The sequence below is a fragment of the Panthera leo genome, chromosome B2 (genome assembly GCF_018350215.1).
Source record: "Panthera leo isolate Ple1 chromosome B2, P.leo_Ple1_pat1.1, whole genome shotgun sequence".
Classification (NCBI taxonomy): domain Eukaryota; kingdom Metazoa; phylum Chordata; class Mammalia; order Carnivora; family Felidae; genus Panthera; species Panthera leo.
The window spans coordinates 42060391-42076769 of NC_056683.1; the positions used below are offsets into that span (position 1 = coordinate 42060391).

Below are 16379 nucleotides of genomic sequence, written 5' to 3' on the forward strand. Positions count from 1 at the left end.
CTAATTTCGTTCCTTCCCAAACTTCCAAAAAAGTAGAAGAGGAGGGAATACTTCCAAACTCATTTTACGAGGTCTGCATTACCCTGATACCAAAACTAGACAAGGACACTGCCAGAAAACATAATTACAAGCCAGTATCCCTGATGAATATAGGTGCAAAAATCCTCAACTATCAGCAAAACAAATTAAACATTACATTAAAAAGATCATACATCATGAGCAAGTGGGTTTATTCCAGGGATGCAAGATGCTCCAACATCCACAGATCAATGAATGCGATCTACCACATTAACGGGATGAAGGATAACAATCATGATCATCTCAACAGATGCAGAAAAAGCATTTGGTAAAATTCACCATCGTTTCGTGATATAAAAACTCTCAACGAATTGGGTACAGAGGGAACATACCTCAACATATGTTCAAACGTAATCTTTCTTATGAGTAATGTTTAATTTTTCCAGGATGTTATCCATTTCTTTTAGGTTTTCAAATTTATTTGCATAGAATTGTTCCAAACAATTTCCTGTCTTCTTTCACTTGTTTCTCCCTTATCGTTAATTTTGTGTGTTGGTGCTTTATTCCCCCTTTTCTTCATTAGGTTAGATAGTGGTTTGTGTATTTGTTATTTTTAAAAAGCAGCTTTAAAAATTGTATTCTCTTTTTATACTGTCTCTTTCTCTGTTTTTAAAGCATCAATCTTTGCTTCTATTGTTATTATTTTCTTCTTTCTACTCTTTTGGTTTATTTTTGTTCTTTTTCCATTTTTTTATTTTTATTTTATTATTTTTTTTAATGTTTTATTTATTTTTGAGACAGAGAGACAGAGCATGAACGGGGGAGGGGCAGAGAGAGAGGGAGACACAGAATTGGAAGCAGGCTCCAGGCTCTGAGCCATCAGCCCAGAGCCCGACGCGGGGCTCGAACTCACGGACCGCGAGATCGTGACCTGAGCTGAAGTCGGACGCTTAACCGACTGAGCCACCCAGGCGCCCCTTTTTCCATTTTTTTAAAAAGTAATCTCTACACCCTATGTGGGGCTCGAACTCACTCTGAGATCTCATTCTGAGGTCAAGAGTCACATGCTCTACTGACTGAGCCATCTAGGAACCCCATAAGTAAACTGATCACTTTTATATTATTTATTTTTATTATTTATTTTGAGAGAGAGAGAGAAAGAGAGTGAGCATGACTGAGGGAGGGGTAGAGAGAGGGAGAGGACAGAGAATATCCCAAGCAGTCTCCACACTATCAGCGTAGAGCCTGATGGCAAAGGTCAAAGTCACGTGGGGCTCAAACTCACAAACTGTGAAATCGTGACCTGAGTCAAAACCAGGAGTCTGATGCTTAACTGACTGAGCCATCCAGGCGCCCCTATTTATGTATTTAAGTTTATTTATTTTGAAAGAGAGAGAGAGAGAGCGAGAGAGAGAAAGGCAGAGAGAGAGGGGGACAGAGGATTCAAAGTGGGCTCTGCACTGATAGAGATCCTGCTGCAGGGCTCGAACCCATGAACTATGAAATCATGACCTGAGCGGAAGTTGGATGCCTAACCAACTGAGCCACCCAGGTGCTATGAAAGCACCTCTGACCACTGCTCTCCTTTTATTTTACAAATTTTGAGGTGTAGATTATCCTTACTTTTTAAAAGAATTCTGTGTTGGTCTTTTCCTTTTGACTAAAGAATTACTTAATAGACTTAAAATTTCCAGGTGGAAGAGCTTTTGGATTTTTATTTTGCAATTCATTTTTACTTTTATTACCCAATGATCAGAAGATATTGTTTTTATTATTTTTATTTTATGGAACTTGCCGACTTTTCATTGTGACCAAATACATGCTCAACATGGGGACTGTCTCTCTATGCATTTGAAGGTGTATCTATTTCATCAGGCTGCAAAGTTAGATACAAACCCAGAAGATTTATCTTTTTTTTAACAAAATTTTTTTTGTAATGTTTGTTTATTTTTGAGACAGAGAGAGACAGAGCATGAACGGGGGAGGGTCAGAGAGAGAGGGAGACACAGAACGTGAAGCAGGCTCCAGGCTCTGAGCTGTCAGCCCAGAGCCCGATGCGGGGCTCGAACTCACGGACCGTGAGATCATGACCTGAGCCGAAGTCGGACGCTTAACCGACTGAGCCACCCAGGCGCCCCCAGAAGATTTATCTTTTTGATTAAAATTGTTCATTTGACCTAGCTAGGACTGCAAATGGGTGTGTTAATTGTGTGCTAATATTAATGTATTTCTATCTATATTGTTAAGTATAGCCATTAACATTATAAAAATATCTTACTAGACAAACCGAAACCAGACTTTAAACTATAAAGAACAAATTGATGGTTACCAGAGGGGAGGTGGGTGGGAGATGGGGGAAATGGGTGAAGGGGATCAAGAGTATACTTATCTTGATGAGCATTGAGTAATATGGAAGTGCTGAATCACTGTATTGCATTCCTGAAATGAATATAACATCCTATATTAACTAGATTAGAATTAAAATAAAAAAATCTTCTTTTTCTCATTTAATGCTTTTTGTCTTACATTATACATTGCCAGATATTAAGATTACAACTCTTACTTTGTTTTGTTTGCATTTACTGATGTACCTTTCCCATTCTTTTGTTTTTAGACTTTCAAAGCACTTTGGTCTAGGTCTGTCTTATAGACACAGAGTTGGATTTTTGCTTTGTGAGCTGATCTGAAAAATTTTGTCTTTAATAGGTGAATTAAGATCTTTTGCATTAATGATTCGGCAGATTTGTTTCAATTCTATCCTAATATTTTGTTACATTTATTATGTGTACTATATTATTTTTATCATGGTGGTTTTGTTCGAGAGATTCTTTTCTTTTAAAGCTTATTTATTTTGAGAGAGAGCGCGAGCAGGGGAGGTGCCGAGAGAGGGAGAGAGAGAATCCCAAGCAGGCTCTGTGTTGTCAGTGCAGAGCCCGATGTGGGGCTCAAACCCACAAACTGTGAGATCATGACCTGAGCTGAAGTCAAGAGTGGGACGCTTAACCGACTGAGCCACCCAGGCCCTCCTTGTTCTAGGGATTCTTTATGCTAGAATCGTTCTGTACTGCTCTTCATCCTGCTGGTCTTATTTGGGCTTCTCCCACTGGTTTGTCAGCTTTACATGATGCCCTTGACTCCCAACTATTACCTACGTGGTAATACCCCGTTCCTTCTTGCAGGAACTTCCACATCCCTAGCAGGTGTATTGGGCCATTTTCCCAATCATGGTGCATTTCTCCCTAAATGGATGGAAATCAAAGCTGCTTAAAAGATAAAAAAAAAAAAAAATTCTTCATCTTCTTTCTCTGACTCATCCCAGGAGTCACAATTCCTGGTACCTCTTGGAACATACACAGTGTGGCCCAGCATATGTCCTTTCAAATCCCAACAGACTTGGGAGGATGCTGGCTGTCAGCGTTAGAAAAACAGAGGGCATGCTCAGGTGGGATTCTGAAGAATTCTGAAAGGACTATTTACAGATGTGTGAAGCAGTCGAGGGAACTCACATGGAAGGGCGAAGCATCCAGGGGCTCCCACCAGTGGGCAGCTCTTACCACTCACCTGTCTGAGCAGCAGGAAGAGTGATCTTGTCCCCCCTGTGTGGGGGGAGGTGGAGATGGGCTGTCTGGAAGGGGTTGTGGCAGTGGAGAGTGCAGTCACTGCCAGAACCGAGGTGCCTCAGGAGATGAGCAGGAGTAGAGAAGCTAGGTGAGAAATACCCCAACCTCTCTCTCTTCTGGCTTTCTGGTCTCTTACTGGTGCCTCCCATTAGCTAAGCCCAGCTCAAAAGTGAGGGCACAGAGGAATCAAGGTGATGCAAGTTGCAGGGGTCAGCTCCCTGGGCAGAGAAGGGCAGAAAAAAGATCTGGGTTTGGGGGGAGGGGCAAATGCGGAACAACTTCACATGGTGTTTCGTCACTGATCTCGTAAATCGGAGGCCTTCTTACTTCGGAGGGTGTAGTACCTTATCCACTGAACGTGTCTGTGCATTTTGCTTTAAACAAACTCAAACTCAGGTGTTGTTTTCTTCCTGCAGCTTGCCTTTCTGGGTGAAGGAGAAGGCCAACAGGCTGAAGACCGAGATAAGAGAGGTGGAGGAGCTTGACAATTGGCACCCAGCGGTCCCCTTGGTGCACAGTTTATTCCCTGCTGGTGGGTTAAAGAACCTTCAAAGAATAGTATAAAACTGGAGGCAAGCCCAGAAGAGCAGGCTTTTGAGAGGCTTCGCGGTGGAGAGGAGAGAAGGCAAAGCCTCTCCCAGAGTGGATGGTATCTTTTGCCCCACACCGTGGTCCCTTGGGCTGCTGTTATCATGGCCATGCATCACTGGTTGAGTGTGTTGGTTGAGCACCATTAGTCTTGTAATGGGGCACAACCTTCAACTCCGTGCCTCTGTCCACAGGTTCTTTGGATTCGCCAAGACAATCCTAAGCAGAAACAGGCCCACAGAGCATGCACTGACTGTACTCTCGAGAGCCTCTTCCAATTGGTCGCCTCTGTCAGTGTGATTGCTCTAAGTCAAATGTTTGACTTTGATAAGTAATCACTGTGCTTTGCCTTTTTTTTTTTTAACTCTATGTTCTGAAAACCTTCAAACTTACAGAAAAGTTGTGAGGATCATACAATGAACAAATACCTACATGTCCTTCACTTAGAATTCACCGTGGTTAGCCTTTGTCAGAATTTGTGCGTTCTTTCTCTCTCTTTCATTCCTGTTATTATTTCGAAGAATTGTTTGAGAAAGAGTGGCAGACATCATCACCCTATGCTCCTACGTACTATATACTTCGATATGCATCTCCTAAGGTCAAGGATATGCGCCAACAGTTGCAATACAAAATAACAAGTTCGGGGAACCTAACATTGATAACAATTCTCTGACGGTCCACCTTCAGTTTTAGTCAGTTAAATTTCGTTTTCCAAGAATGCCCTCATATCAATGGTAAAATGCAGCCGTCAGCTTTAGTTTGGTAAAACTATTCTCATTAATACCATTCGAGACTTTCTCTACTATTCACGTGGTACATGTCAGAAAAATGTGAAGGCTGGATCGCCACGGGCGATTCATACCATTGCCCCTGTAACTCCCTCCCTCCCTCCTGTATTTGTTTGACCACACAGCCAAGCAGGACGAGAGCTCAGTGAGTGTCAGTCGTGAGCCTTAGGGCCTTTCATCGATCAGGCGAGAAGCAAATATTTGGAAGAAAAGATAGGAATAAAAGCCAACCCTATACATTCAGGCTGTGACCCTCGGCGGTCAAGCCAGTGACTCAGCATCTTCATAGCCGATCTCCTTTACTGAGGAGACCCCACTGGCTGGCTAATCAGGGCTGTGGGTCTGGTCTCGCGAAATGTTAAAGCGCAAAGAGAGAACTGGGGGCCATGCTGAGACTCCAAATTGTTCGAGACACGAGACACGACTTCTTTCTCTGTGAAAACATTGTCTCCAGAGGTAGCCAATAAATGAAGTAAATGAGGTGGGTTTAGAACGGAGTACGTTCTTGCTGTCTTTATACACACCTTTGGATCGACTAGAAGACAACATGGTGGGCACGGCCAGCAACTGTGTCTGGCCACTCTTTGGGTTAGCATCAGCATACCTCTGCGCTGGTTCCCTTGCCCCTGGGACACAAAGCTCACTGCTGTCCCCGACAAAAATCCACAATAAATAAACAAACAAACAAACAAAACCAAATAATTTAGAAAAGGAAGAAAAAGAGGCTGCCAACAAATTTTCTCAAAGACACCTACTCCTGTAAAAGAGAACTTTTGTGCTTCTGTTGTTTTAAAATGTAAAAAATTCAGTGGCAACCACCTGTGTTGGAGGGATAACGGAGAACACGATATAGATGCAAAAAAGGATTCTGCAGGAATTTCCAGGTGGGATTATCCAGGTGGACCAGGAAACTGCTCTCAGAGGGGACCCTGGTGTTTTGGAGGGAAGGAGTCCTATATAATAAAGGTATTGAGAAAAACACCCAGAGTAGAGTTTTGGAAGATGTATAGCGGCCTCAAGATTTCAAAGAGGTCTATATCATTCCTTTTTTTTTTTTTTTAGGTTTGTTTAGTTTTGAGAGAGAGAGAGAGCGAGTAGGGGAGGGGCAGAGAGACAGGGAGACATGGAATCCCAAGCAGGCTCCAGGCTCTAGGCTGTTAGCACAGAGCCCGACGCAGGGCTCAAACTCACAAACCTTATGGGGAGAGTAAGGCATAGACTAAATGGCCAAATGGCAAAAATATGTGGGTGTCCTAGCTGTCCCAGTCCTTTCTTCCTAGGCACAAAAATGTTGGACCTTTTAAGGCATGAAAACCCCCCTCACCTCACTTCAGGTTCCTTGGTAAATAAGCATGTGGGTGCAGGTGCACATGTGTGTACGTGTGTGTGTGTGTTCGCCTCCTACTTTCAATCACTGAAACTCTCAAGCTTAATGGAAGCAACCTGTACATGACATTTCCAAGTAGATTCATTAGAGTAACAACTTCATATTGTACACAGGGTATTCTAATTTCAGATCCTGGGAAGAATGAAAACTGGCCTCTGTGGACTGGAGGGAATATTATGTTATACAGCTGGTGACACTCAAGTCCAAATAAGCTAAATGAAGACAATTCCAAGACTGTTTCTATAGTCTCTGCACTCCTAGTCATCCAAATGTTAAGATATTTGGATGTTAAACTTTTACAGTTCCACAAACGGGTTATGAATATTCTGTATAATTCCATTAATTGTCCACATTTCTGGTACGAGCTACCCAATTTGGTTAGACTGTTTCCTTTTGCTCTTAGGCCTTTGACCCTTAAAAGCTGGGCAGATAAAAGCCTTGTGTATAGGATTTCTTGCTGAAATACATCAGTGCTGGAGCCCCTCCAGATCATGCTACTGACGGAGAGGCTTTTCTTTCTCGGCTGGAAAATCAGGACAGAGTGATACCTTGACCCGAAACTGAGCAATGGGCCTGATGTAGATGGGGCACTTGCAGGGGTCTACTGGCCAAGTTCCCTGTGGGCTCTGGGAAAGGACGTGGGAACCCATGTGGTGTCTTTCTGATGCTGGGCAACTCTAGGAAGGGTTATGGCCCGAACCCTCCCTGGAGATGGGGGCGCCACTACCGACTTGAGGAACCAACACTGAGGCTCTGAAACCCGGACCTTGTAAGAAATACTAATATGAAAAGTAAACATCTTTTTTTAAATTTTTTTTTAACGTTTATTTATTTTTGAGACAGAGAGAGACAGAGCATGAACAGGGGAGGGGCAGAGAGAGAGGGAGACACAGAATCTGAAACAGGCTCCAGGCTCTGAGCTGTCAGCACAGAGCCCGACGCGGGGCTCGAACTCACAGACCGTGAGATCATGACCTGAGCCGAAGTCGGACGCTTAACCAACCGAGCCACCCAGGCGCCCCAAAAGTAAACATTTCTTAATGTGCATGGGGGAGAAGGCCCAGCCTCATATCCGAAGAGAAGCCAAATATACCAATGACTTGTTTAATTTAATTTAATTTAATTTAATTTAGAGAGAAAGACTGAGTGGGGGCGAGGGACAGAGGGAGAAAGTGAGAGAGTCTTAAGTAGGCTTCACATTCGGTGTGGAATCCAATGTGGGGCTTGATCCCACGACCCTGGCATCATGACCTGAGCCAAAATCAATACCTGAGCCAAAATCAAGAGTCTGACGCTCAACCAACTGAACCACTCCCCACCCCATGACTTGTTTTCTGAGGAAATGTGTTGGTTTACACCAAATATAAAAATGGTGTGGGGGCAGCTTTTAGTGGTGATGGTGTGAGCGTGGCTATGATCATCTGGTTAGAAACGTGCTCTTTTGTTTGGGTACAGTGTGGGTTGGTGTAACGCGCGGGGTCCTCTTAGGACGGAATGGACCCATGAGGCATAATTATACTAAAAATATGCTTTGTTTTGTTTTTACTTGAAATTGAAGTTTAACTGGGAGTTCTGTATTTTCATTTGCTAAATCTGGGAACTTACAGAAGTGGCACAAAGGAGATGGATTTGAGGGCTTATTAGGGGGTAAAAGTGCAAGCAAGACTCCGAGTCGACTTGGATATGGGTAGGGGGAAGGTATGGGAAAAGGACAATTAGCAACAAGGTGGCTGGTGGTGCCCTTGCCAGGGCAGCATGTGGTGTCTTTATACACTTAGGGAAAGATGCCCTCTTGGGGGAGATAGTCGTATGGATGCATTGCCTGGTAAGCAGTGTGCCAGCTAGATTTCAGCCCCCTTCTGTCCCTGTGCAGTGAACTACTTACACAACCATACACGGCAGCCCTGTGCTATTTGGTGAAATAGAGAATGCTGGGGAAGTCTTCTTGGGGGAGCTCAATTTTGGGAAGTTGAATTTGAGGAAACTGTGACACACACAGAGTGGAATTGTTTGGGATGTAGTTGGGTATATGCATCTGGGGACTGGTACGTGAATGTAGAAAAAAGGCTCCTGTGAGAAATATGAATCTCAAGCCTGTGCCGTGTGGATGCAGGGTCTAGATAATAAATAAGCTGATCAGAATATTGATCCCAAACCAAGATAGGTGCTCAAAAAGAGCTCTGAAACTCTGTGGCCTGAGAAAAAAAACCCAAATCCTCTTTGGGAACACTTTGCCACCCCAGGGCGTAGGGGACTCCCTAGAAATAACACATATGAGCACCTGAGAAAAAGACTACAAACTACAACTGGGTCCACCATGAAGAAGCGTCAGTAGGCGAAACTCAAACCAGTTTATTTTGTTTTTTTTTTAAGTTTATTTAGGGGGGTAGGAGGGAGGGGAAAATGGGTGATGGGCATCGAGGAGGGCACCTGTTGGGATGAGCACTGGGTGTTGTACGGAGACCACAATTTGACAATAAATTTCATATTAAAAAAAATAAAGTTTATTTTGAGGTGGGGGAGGGGCGGAGACAGAGCGGGAGAGAGAGAATCTCAAGCAGGCTTTGCACTGTCGGCACAGAGCCTGATGCATGGCTCAAACTAAAGAATCGAACTGTGAGATCGTGACCTGAGCAGAAATCAAGAGACCGAAGGTTAACTGACTGAGCCACCCAGGCATCCCCAAGCCAACTTAGATGATTAACCATGGTTAGCATTACGGTATGAATTACCAGCACTTAGGGTGCGTGGAATTTCATGTCTACCCAGACATTAGCTTTTTCCAACATTAGCTGAAGGGTTTCTAAATGGAAGGGAAAGGCTTAGGGGTAGCAATCCAGTAGACAGGGCAGGCCTAGAGGTCTTGAAATTGTATTTGCAAAGCAGCACAGTGTTTCTACTGAAATTCCATCTGCTTATTTGGGGAGATGATGAAGATTATAACCCCAGCCCCCAATGTCTTGGTATTGTCACAGGCTTCTGACCCTAACTTTAGCCCTTTTCCTGCACAATTTGATGGTAAAAACTGGACAAGGAGGAAACTAGAATTTCGATTGTTTTCTTGGCTAAGCAAGGTTAACCCAGTCAGAACCGGTTCCTCAGAAAGGAATGAGAGGTGGAGAAATGGGGGACATTGCAACCTACAAACCCTCCTGCTAACATCCCTGTTACTCCTTTGTAAGCTGGATGGACTTCCAACTTCTTAAAAAAATACTTTTAATGTTTATTATTGGGGGTGGGGGGGAGGAGCAGAGAGAGAGGGAGACACAGAATCTGAAGCAGGCTCCACACTGTTAGTGCAAAGCCTGATGCAGGGCTTGAACCCATGAACCGTGAGACCGCGACCTGAGCTGAAGTCTGATGCTCAACGAACTAAGCCACCCAGGTGCCACCCCCCAACCCCCGGCCTTTAAGAAAGATTTTATTTTTAACTATTCTCTACACCCAACGTGGGGCTTGAACTCACCACCCTGTGATCGAGTGTCACATGCTCCGCTGACCGAGTGAGGCAGGCAATTTCTTTTTCCTGGGCCAGAGTTTCTCAAATTGTGTTTCCTAAACACCAATAGATAGTATAAGAAAAAATGTTTCCAGGGTCAACTTTGTTTGGAAATGTTATATTAAAAAGGGAGCTTTTTTGTTTCCTAGGGATGCTGTAACAAACCACAAACTGGGTGGTTTACAGTGAGAGAAATTTAATCTCTCACAGTTCAGGAGGCTGGAAATCAGAAATCAAGGTGTCAGCAAGGTTGCTTCATTCTCGGGTGCTCAAGGCGGGGAGATATAGCATGCCTCTCTCTTAGTTCTAGTGTTGCCAGCTGGGATGGTGATGGCCTCTTCGTGGGGACTCTTGAGTCCTGGCTGGCGAGGCTTGGGTGATATTGTGGGGGTTTGGCCAGTGCACGCAATGTCGGAGGACAGTCTCTTGTGTTCATGGCTATTGGGTTTGGTTTTAGACATTATGGAAGTGGCATGATGTTGCATTTTCTGAATCCTTAAGTGAGACATGCAGTCTGTATGTTCAAGGGTGTCTTGGGGGACATTTTGACAGGGTTGCTCTGTCCCAATGGGCAGGTTGTATAATGCATGCCCTTAGGGGGCATGATTTACATCGTAGAAATGGTAGACACTGAGTGAGTCCCTGGGTGCTGGAATGGCATTTTGACAAGCTCTACCTCATTGGGTTTTTAGGTATGTATCAATTAATTTGCCACCCAAATTTATGTAGGTAGGTATTGTTAACTCCACTTTTTAGATGAGGATACTGAGATTCAGCAAGGTTATTACCCAAACTAATGAGAGAGCAAAGATTTCAATCCAACCTGAGTTTGTCTAATACCAGTGCCTATCAATGGTAACACTTTATTATTAATCCACATAGATTGAATAGAAATATACGAAAAACTGGTGAGATATTTTTGTGGGTTTCTGGGACAATCACCGATCATCTGAAGTTGCCTTTCTTGTAATAACAGCTGCCGCTTTTGGGGGTAGTTATATGTATCAGACACTGGCCTAGGTTTATGATCTCATTTAATCCTTAGGACGACCCTATGAGGTTGCTATACTATTATCCCTATTTTACAGCTTAAAAAATTTAGGGTTACGGATGCCTGGGTGGCTCAGTTGGTTAAGCCTCCCACTCTTGATTTCAGCTCAGGTCATGATATCCTTGCTCTTCAGTTTGAGCCTGGCGCTGGACTCTGCACTGACAGCGCGGAGGCTGTCTGGGATTCTCTCTCCCTCTTTCTCTCTCTCTGCCCCTCCCTCGCTCACGAGCCCACGCTCTCAAAATAAACTTAAAAAAAATTAGGGTTAAATGATTTCCTTTTCCTGAGTATTCCGCGAGTAAATTCCTATTAGTTACATGCCTAATAAAATGCTAAATTAATAAGTTAACAAAGCTCTTCCTAAACCAGCTGGCTAATTCTGCACGCGTGACGTTCCCTTTCTCCGCCACTAGGTGACCTCAAGATCAATCCCACCACAACCTTGCTTACTAAGAGCCACCGGCGGTATCTCGCGAGAGTCGTGGTTTCCTCCAACCTGTTCTGGACATGCGCGGGGCGTAGAGCGCTTTAGCCAGAGGGGCTTGATGGGTTTCTGTCAGTCTTCCTAGACCAGAGCTATAACAACAAGGCACTTAGTCCTTTCAGCAGCCTCGGTTCTCGCGAGACTTGCTACTCTGCTCCCCCCGCCCCCCACCTTGCGCCTGCGCACATCTCTTCAAGCCAGAAGGTTGCGCTTGGAGGAAGTGTCGGCTTCAGGTCCCGTGGCCGTAGGGCCGTTACTACTTCTGTGAAGCTCCTCTCGGCCGCTTGCCGAGACACCCCGCAGCCAAGATGCCTCGAATTATGATCAAGGGGGGCGTGTGGAGGAATACCGAGGTAAGTCCCCCTTTCCCGCCGTCCGCTGCCCTCCGCCCCCTCCGGCGGCCTGTGCGCACGCGCGCGGAGGTCGGGGAGGCGAGGAGGATACCCTGCGGGGTCTACGTGGGCGCGGTGCTGGGGGTGGGGTGCAGCGCGGGGCGGACCCTCGAGGTCTTAACTTGATGTCCGGCCTTGAGTCATCAGAGCACCTCAAGGACAGGGACCGTGATTTAATCACTTGACGTGCCAGGCACTTGTTAGGCCCTAAGTGAATATTTGTTGAATTGAGGACGCGCCCCTGCCATGGAGGAAGGAACTCACTGTGTAGAAGGGGCGGGATAGGACTTCTGGGAGAGTTGGTTATCTGGCACACCCCCGTCCCTCAGCCTGGGCATTGTGCTTCTCTGATAAAATATAGAGCAGTGCTGTGGCCACAACTTTGTTCCTTCATTGACTTCCTTGCGGAGGGGAAGCAGCTTGAGTGCCAAGTTCAGTTCCCGTGTATGCCCGCATCCCTCTTGTTATCTCTTATCAAGGCATAACTTGTTTGTCCTCACGACGGATCCCAAGGCCTGTCTCTTCCTGTCCCTCCGCCTCAGCCAGGATAGAAACCAGATAGGACAAACTACCTGCAGTAGTCTCTTTGCTTCAGAAACGCAATGGATAATGCCAATGGCTAGCTAAAGGGCAGTAGAGAAAGAGTAAAATACAAATAAGATTTTGATGCATTTTGTGTTCATAGTGCACTGAATTTGTCAGTTTCAGGAGCACATCTTACCTTTTTATGTTGTGTCTTTTTACTTCTTGTGCCCTCTCAGAATGCCCTACTGCTCGACATCTTTCTGACCATCCTTCAAAACCCAGTTCAGAAACTCTTGAATTTTTGCCCTATCACCCTGTAAAAATAAGTGGCCCCATGGTACATCTTTCATCCATCCGATACAGCATGTTTTATCTTTTTGCAAGCATCATATTCTTCTGTGTGATGCTGATAAGTTTCTTAACCTTTCAGAGCCTCAGTTTTCTAATGGGGATGATAATAGTAACAGTAATCTTCTTTTATAGATTAAATGAATCAACATTTAGAATAGAATCTATTCTATGTGCCAGAATAGAGTCTGGCACATAGTAGTGTTTCAGTAAGTGCTAGTTGACATTGCTTTTCCCCAGCAGACAGCACTGCAAGAGAACCAGGTCTTGGAATCCCTAGAACCTCGGACAGTAACCACCATGAAATAATTTTTTTTGGCAAATGTTTGCAGAATGAATCTAGTAGGGTGGACAGTTGCTATTTGTTTTTACTTCAAGATGCGTATTGTAACAAAGTGACACGTAAAATCAGTGACGACCTTGTCTCACAGTTTGTACAGAGGGAACCAGGCTGTCTAAATTGGAGAAGAGATGACTTCTGGGGGAGAGACAGATGTACAAAATCAAGTAACAGCAGGATTCCTGTGTAGTGGCCAAAGCCCTGCAGCCTTTTTAAATCTCTGATGTTGAGGTAGGGGGTGGGATGGGGTGGAGTGGCTCATATATGAGGCATGTATCACAAGTTCAATGTGGAAAAAAGCCTAAAAGTAAGATGCCCCAAGTGCGTTCGTCTGTCTCTCTGTTATCCTTGGCGTCTGTCTAGGCTTAGCTTTCTGGACTCCCCTGGGAGTAGTGAATTCCAAATCAGAATGGGTGCCCTGGTGAAACAATAACTAAAGGCTAGAAGAAGAGCTGACTGGTGTAGTAGGGGAAAAATACTTAATTCTTGAGTTATACCTGTGGATTTTTGGGTCAGGGCAGGGGTTATGGGACTGGAGGGAAAATGACATTTGTAAACTGGAGTGGAGAATGGATTCCCAGAGTCTTGCTTTGCTTCTTGAGGGCTGGATGAGACCTATTTGATTCTCTTTTCTGAAGCATGGAAGACCTGGTACAGGAAATAGGAAATGTTTTTTGAGTAAATGAATAAATGATGGAGCTGTATCCTTTTGAGAATGACAGCCAAACGTTGGAGAGTACTTTTTGTTAATCACTGCCAGGTAGTGTTTCTCAGATTGGGCTGTACTCACTCCCAATTTATTAGGGTGGGGAGGTTGTGTATTAGGGAGGGTAGGATGTCCTTCGGAGGGATTTCTTCTTAATATTTTGCATTTTGCCAATTCTGGCTTGTTGTTTGTTATAGTAAATGAAATTTTTGTATTTTTTTCCAGACCTTGGTCTGTGTGTGTGTGTGTGTGTGTGTGTGTGTGTGTGTGTTTATGACTTTTCTCCCTATCAATCCTAGGGAGAAATTTTGTCTGTTCTCACTTGGAATTTTGTGATTGAATATATTGTTTTTCCTTGACAATTTTTTTAGGATGAAATTCTGAAAGCAGCAGTAATGAAATATGGAAAAAACCAGTGGTCTAGGATTGCCTCACTGCTGCATAGAAAATCAGCAAAGCAGTGCAAAGCCAGATGGTATGTACCACTTAATGAGTAGAAAACAGAAAGCGACCTTAATTATGATGAGGAAAATGTCAGTTCTTTGAACCTTGCCAAAGAAAGCAGGCAGTGTGATACAACAGAAAGTATGGAGTGGGAGATGGGAATTTAGATTTAAGCCTTAGCTGTCACTTGCTTCCTGTGTGATCTTAGGCAAGGCATTTTTTTTATACCCTCTTTCCTGTCTCTGTTTTCTCCCAATTGGGGATAATAATCCTTACTAACTGATGGAGATACGAGGTACAGATGAGTTAACGTGCTTGAGAGTGTTTTGTTAAGCATAAAATAAATTTACTTTTAGTACTGATGGACCCCAGCTTGTAAGTGGATTGTGTTCCAAAAATTTGTAAGTTGATTTAGAACTTACTTTCTCAAAGAAATTAATGATAAATAATGGTTAATTTTCTAGGCTAGCTCACAGTAGTGAGTTTTCCTCATCAACACGGTTGAAATATTGTGTATTTGCTATCCCCAAATATAACTTAACACTGCACCTGTGGTGTCTCCTTTGAAGTCACAGGGTAGAGGACACATTAAGCTCTTGGCATGAGTGATCTGGCCCCAGCCTTGACCCATGTGGTACTAAGATCATATTTTGGATTGTACGAGAGTGACTTCATTTCCTAGGCACCTGGGTGGGAGAAAGGATCAGAATATAGAGATTGGATCCCAAAGAGGAAGATTGTCCTCAGCCTGAAGAAGTTTTGATTTCTGCTTGTCTTAGTGGAGCTAAGCTCCTGCCCCAATATTTAGTAAGGCTTGTATCTTAATTGCAGCTAAGTAGACTGGATGGGAAAGGTGGGTTGGGTTGGGCAGTAGGAAAGACAGAGGATGGCATAGTAGTTTTACTTAAATTAAAAAACTCCAAAATCATATGATATTGGGAAGCATTTAGTGAGTATAAGTCAGATACTTAAAGTAAGCCAAGGTATTGTGAGAATTGAATCAAAGTAGGAGAGGGGCACCTGGCTGGCTCAGGCGGAAGAGCATGTGACTCATGATCTTGGGGTTGGGAGTTTGAACCCCGTGTTGGGTGTAGAGATTACTTAAATAAATAAAATTTAAAAAAAGTGTGAGAAAGTACTATGAAAACTAGAAACACTAAAAATGTGAGGTGGTACTGTCTTATTTCAGGTAATTTCAAAACCTCTAATAAAGTGTAAAATAAATGAAAACAATTGGTAGTAGAGAAAGAAAGCATATGATCATGTTTCAGTTAGGGTACCTTTTTCAGGCATTACTAGTCTTGCATAATTAAAAAAAAACAGAAGTCAGTGAGATAGGGAATAGTAAATGGGGTAAAGTTAACCAAATAGTGTTAAAAAGAACAGCTTTTGTAATTGAAGGGTGAGAGCTTGTGTTTTTCAGACACTAGAAGTTAGTATATCTAATGTGTAAATAGGATATTCATGCCGAGTGACTAATGAATGTATCAAATGGTATCATTTTAATAGGTATGAGTGGCTAGATCCAAGCATTAAGAAAACAGAATGGTCCCGAGAAGAAGAGGAAAAACTATTGCACTTGGCTAAGTTGATGCCAACTCAGTGGAGGACCATTGCGCCAATCATTGGACGAACAGCTGCCCAGTGCTTGGAACACTATGAATTTCTTTTGTAAGTGAATTTCCAAATCAGTATTAAAATGTATGTATATCTCCTGAATGAGGCTGAATAAGCGTTTAGCATTTTCTGTGTTTAAACATTCAGTTACAGATCTGAGTAAAGCCAAAGGAGCTAAAGCTATCGGATTATATACTCTTAAGTCTCATGTTATTGATAATATTACATACTTGTTACATGCTTTTTAAAAGAGTAACTTAAAAATATTATGTAATCATACATATTCTATTTTTTTAGAAAATTAGGGAAATAATGGTAAAAAAGCTAATCATCACCCATAGTTACACCCGTAATTACATTGCTAAGAGTGAACCAGAACATCTTGGTTCTTCATGTAAAGTTTTGTTTTTTTTTTTTTTTTTGTATGACTTTATTGCATTTATGATTAAGGAGCTCCTTGGATTCTGTTTCATAGTGAATGGAACACTCATTGAAATTAGAATTTGAATACCATCTCTAAAGTAGAATCACTTTATTTTGTGAATGTCCATCTGTTGGGTTTTGGAAAGAAA

The 16379-nt window shown here is 43.3% G+C and overlaps 2 protein-coding genes across 8 annotated transcripts in view; both read left to right on the plus strand.

Moving 5' to 3' along the window:
• Positions 1–5995, plus strand: part of SPATS1 (spermatogenesis associated serine rich 1) — a 28047-nt gene extending 22052 nt beyond the window's left edge. For 5 of the 6 annotated variants that reach the window (XM_042938935.1, XM_042938939.1, XM_042938940.1 and 2 more), the window contains 2 exons: positions 4055–4170; positions 5140–5995. In XM_042938935.1, the coding sequence (XP_042794869.1) occupies positions 4055–4170; positions 5140–5183 (160 nt within the window). In that variant the 3' untranslated portion in view covers positions 5184–5995. Of the gene's footprint in view, positions 1–4054; positions 4171–4420 lie in introns of all 6 variants that reach the window. The other variant, XM_042938938.1, reaches the window with a different exon arrangement.
• A 5627-nt stretch (positions 5996–11622) lies between these two features.
• CDC5L (cell division cycle 5 like) overlaps positions 11623–16379 on the plus strand; it is a 49966-nt gene continuing 45209 nt past the window's right edge. For both annotated transcript variants that reach the window (XM_042938942.1, XM_042938941.1), the window contains exons 1-3: positions 11623–11788; positions 14118–14221; positions 15700–15861. In XM_042938942.1, coding sequence (XP_042794876.1) covers positions 11744–11788; positions 14118–14221; positions 15700–15861 — 311 coding nt within the window. In that variant the 5' untranslated portion in view covers positions 11623–11743. The remainder of the gene's footprint in view (positions 11789–14117; positions 14222–15699; positions 15862–16379) is intronic.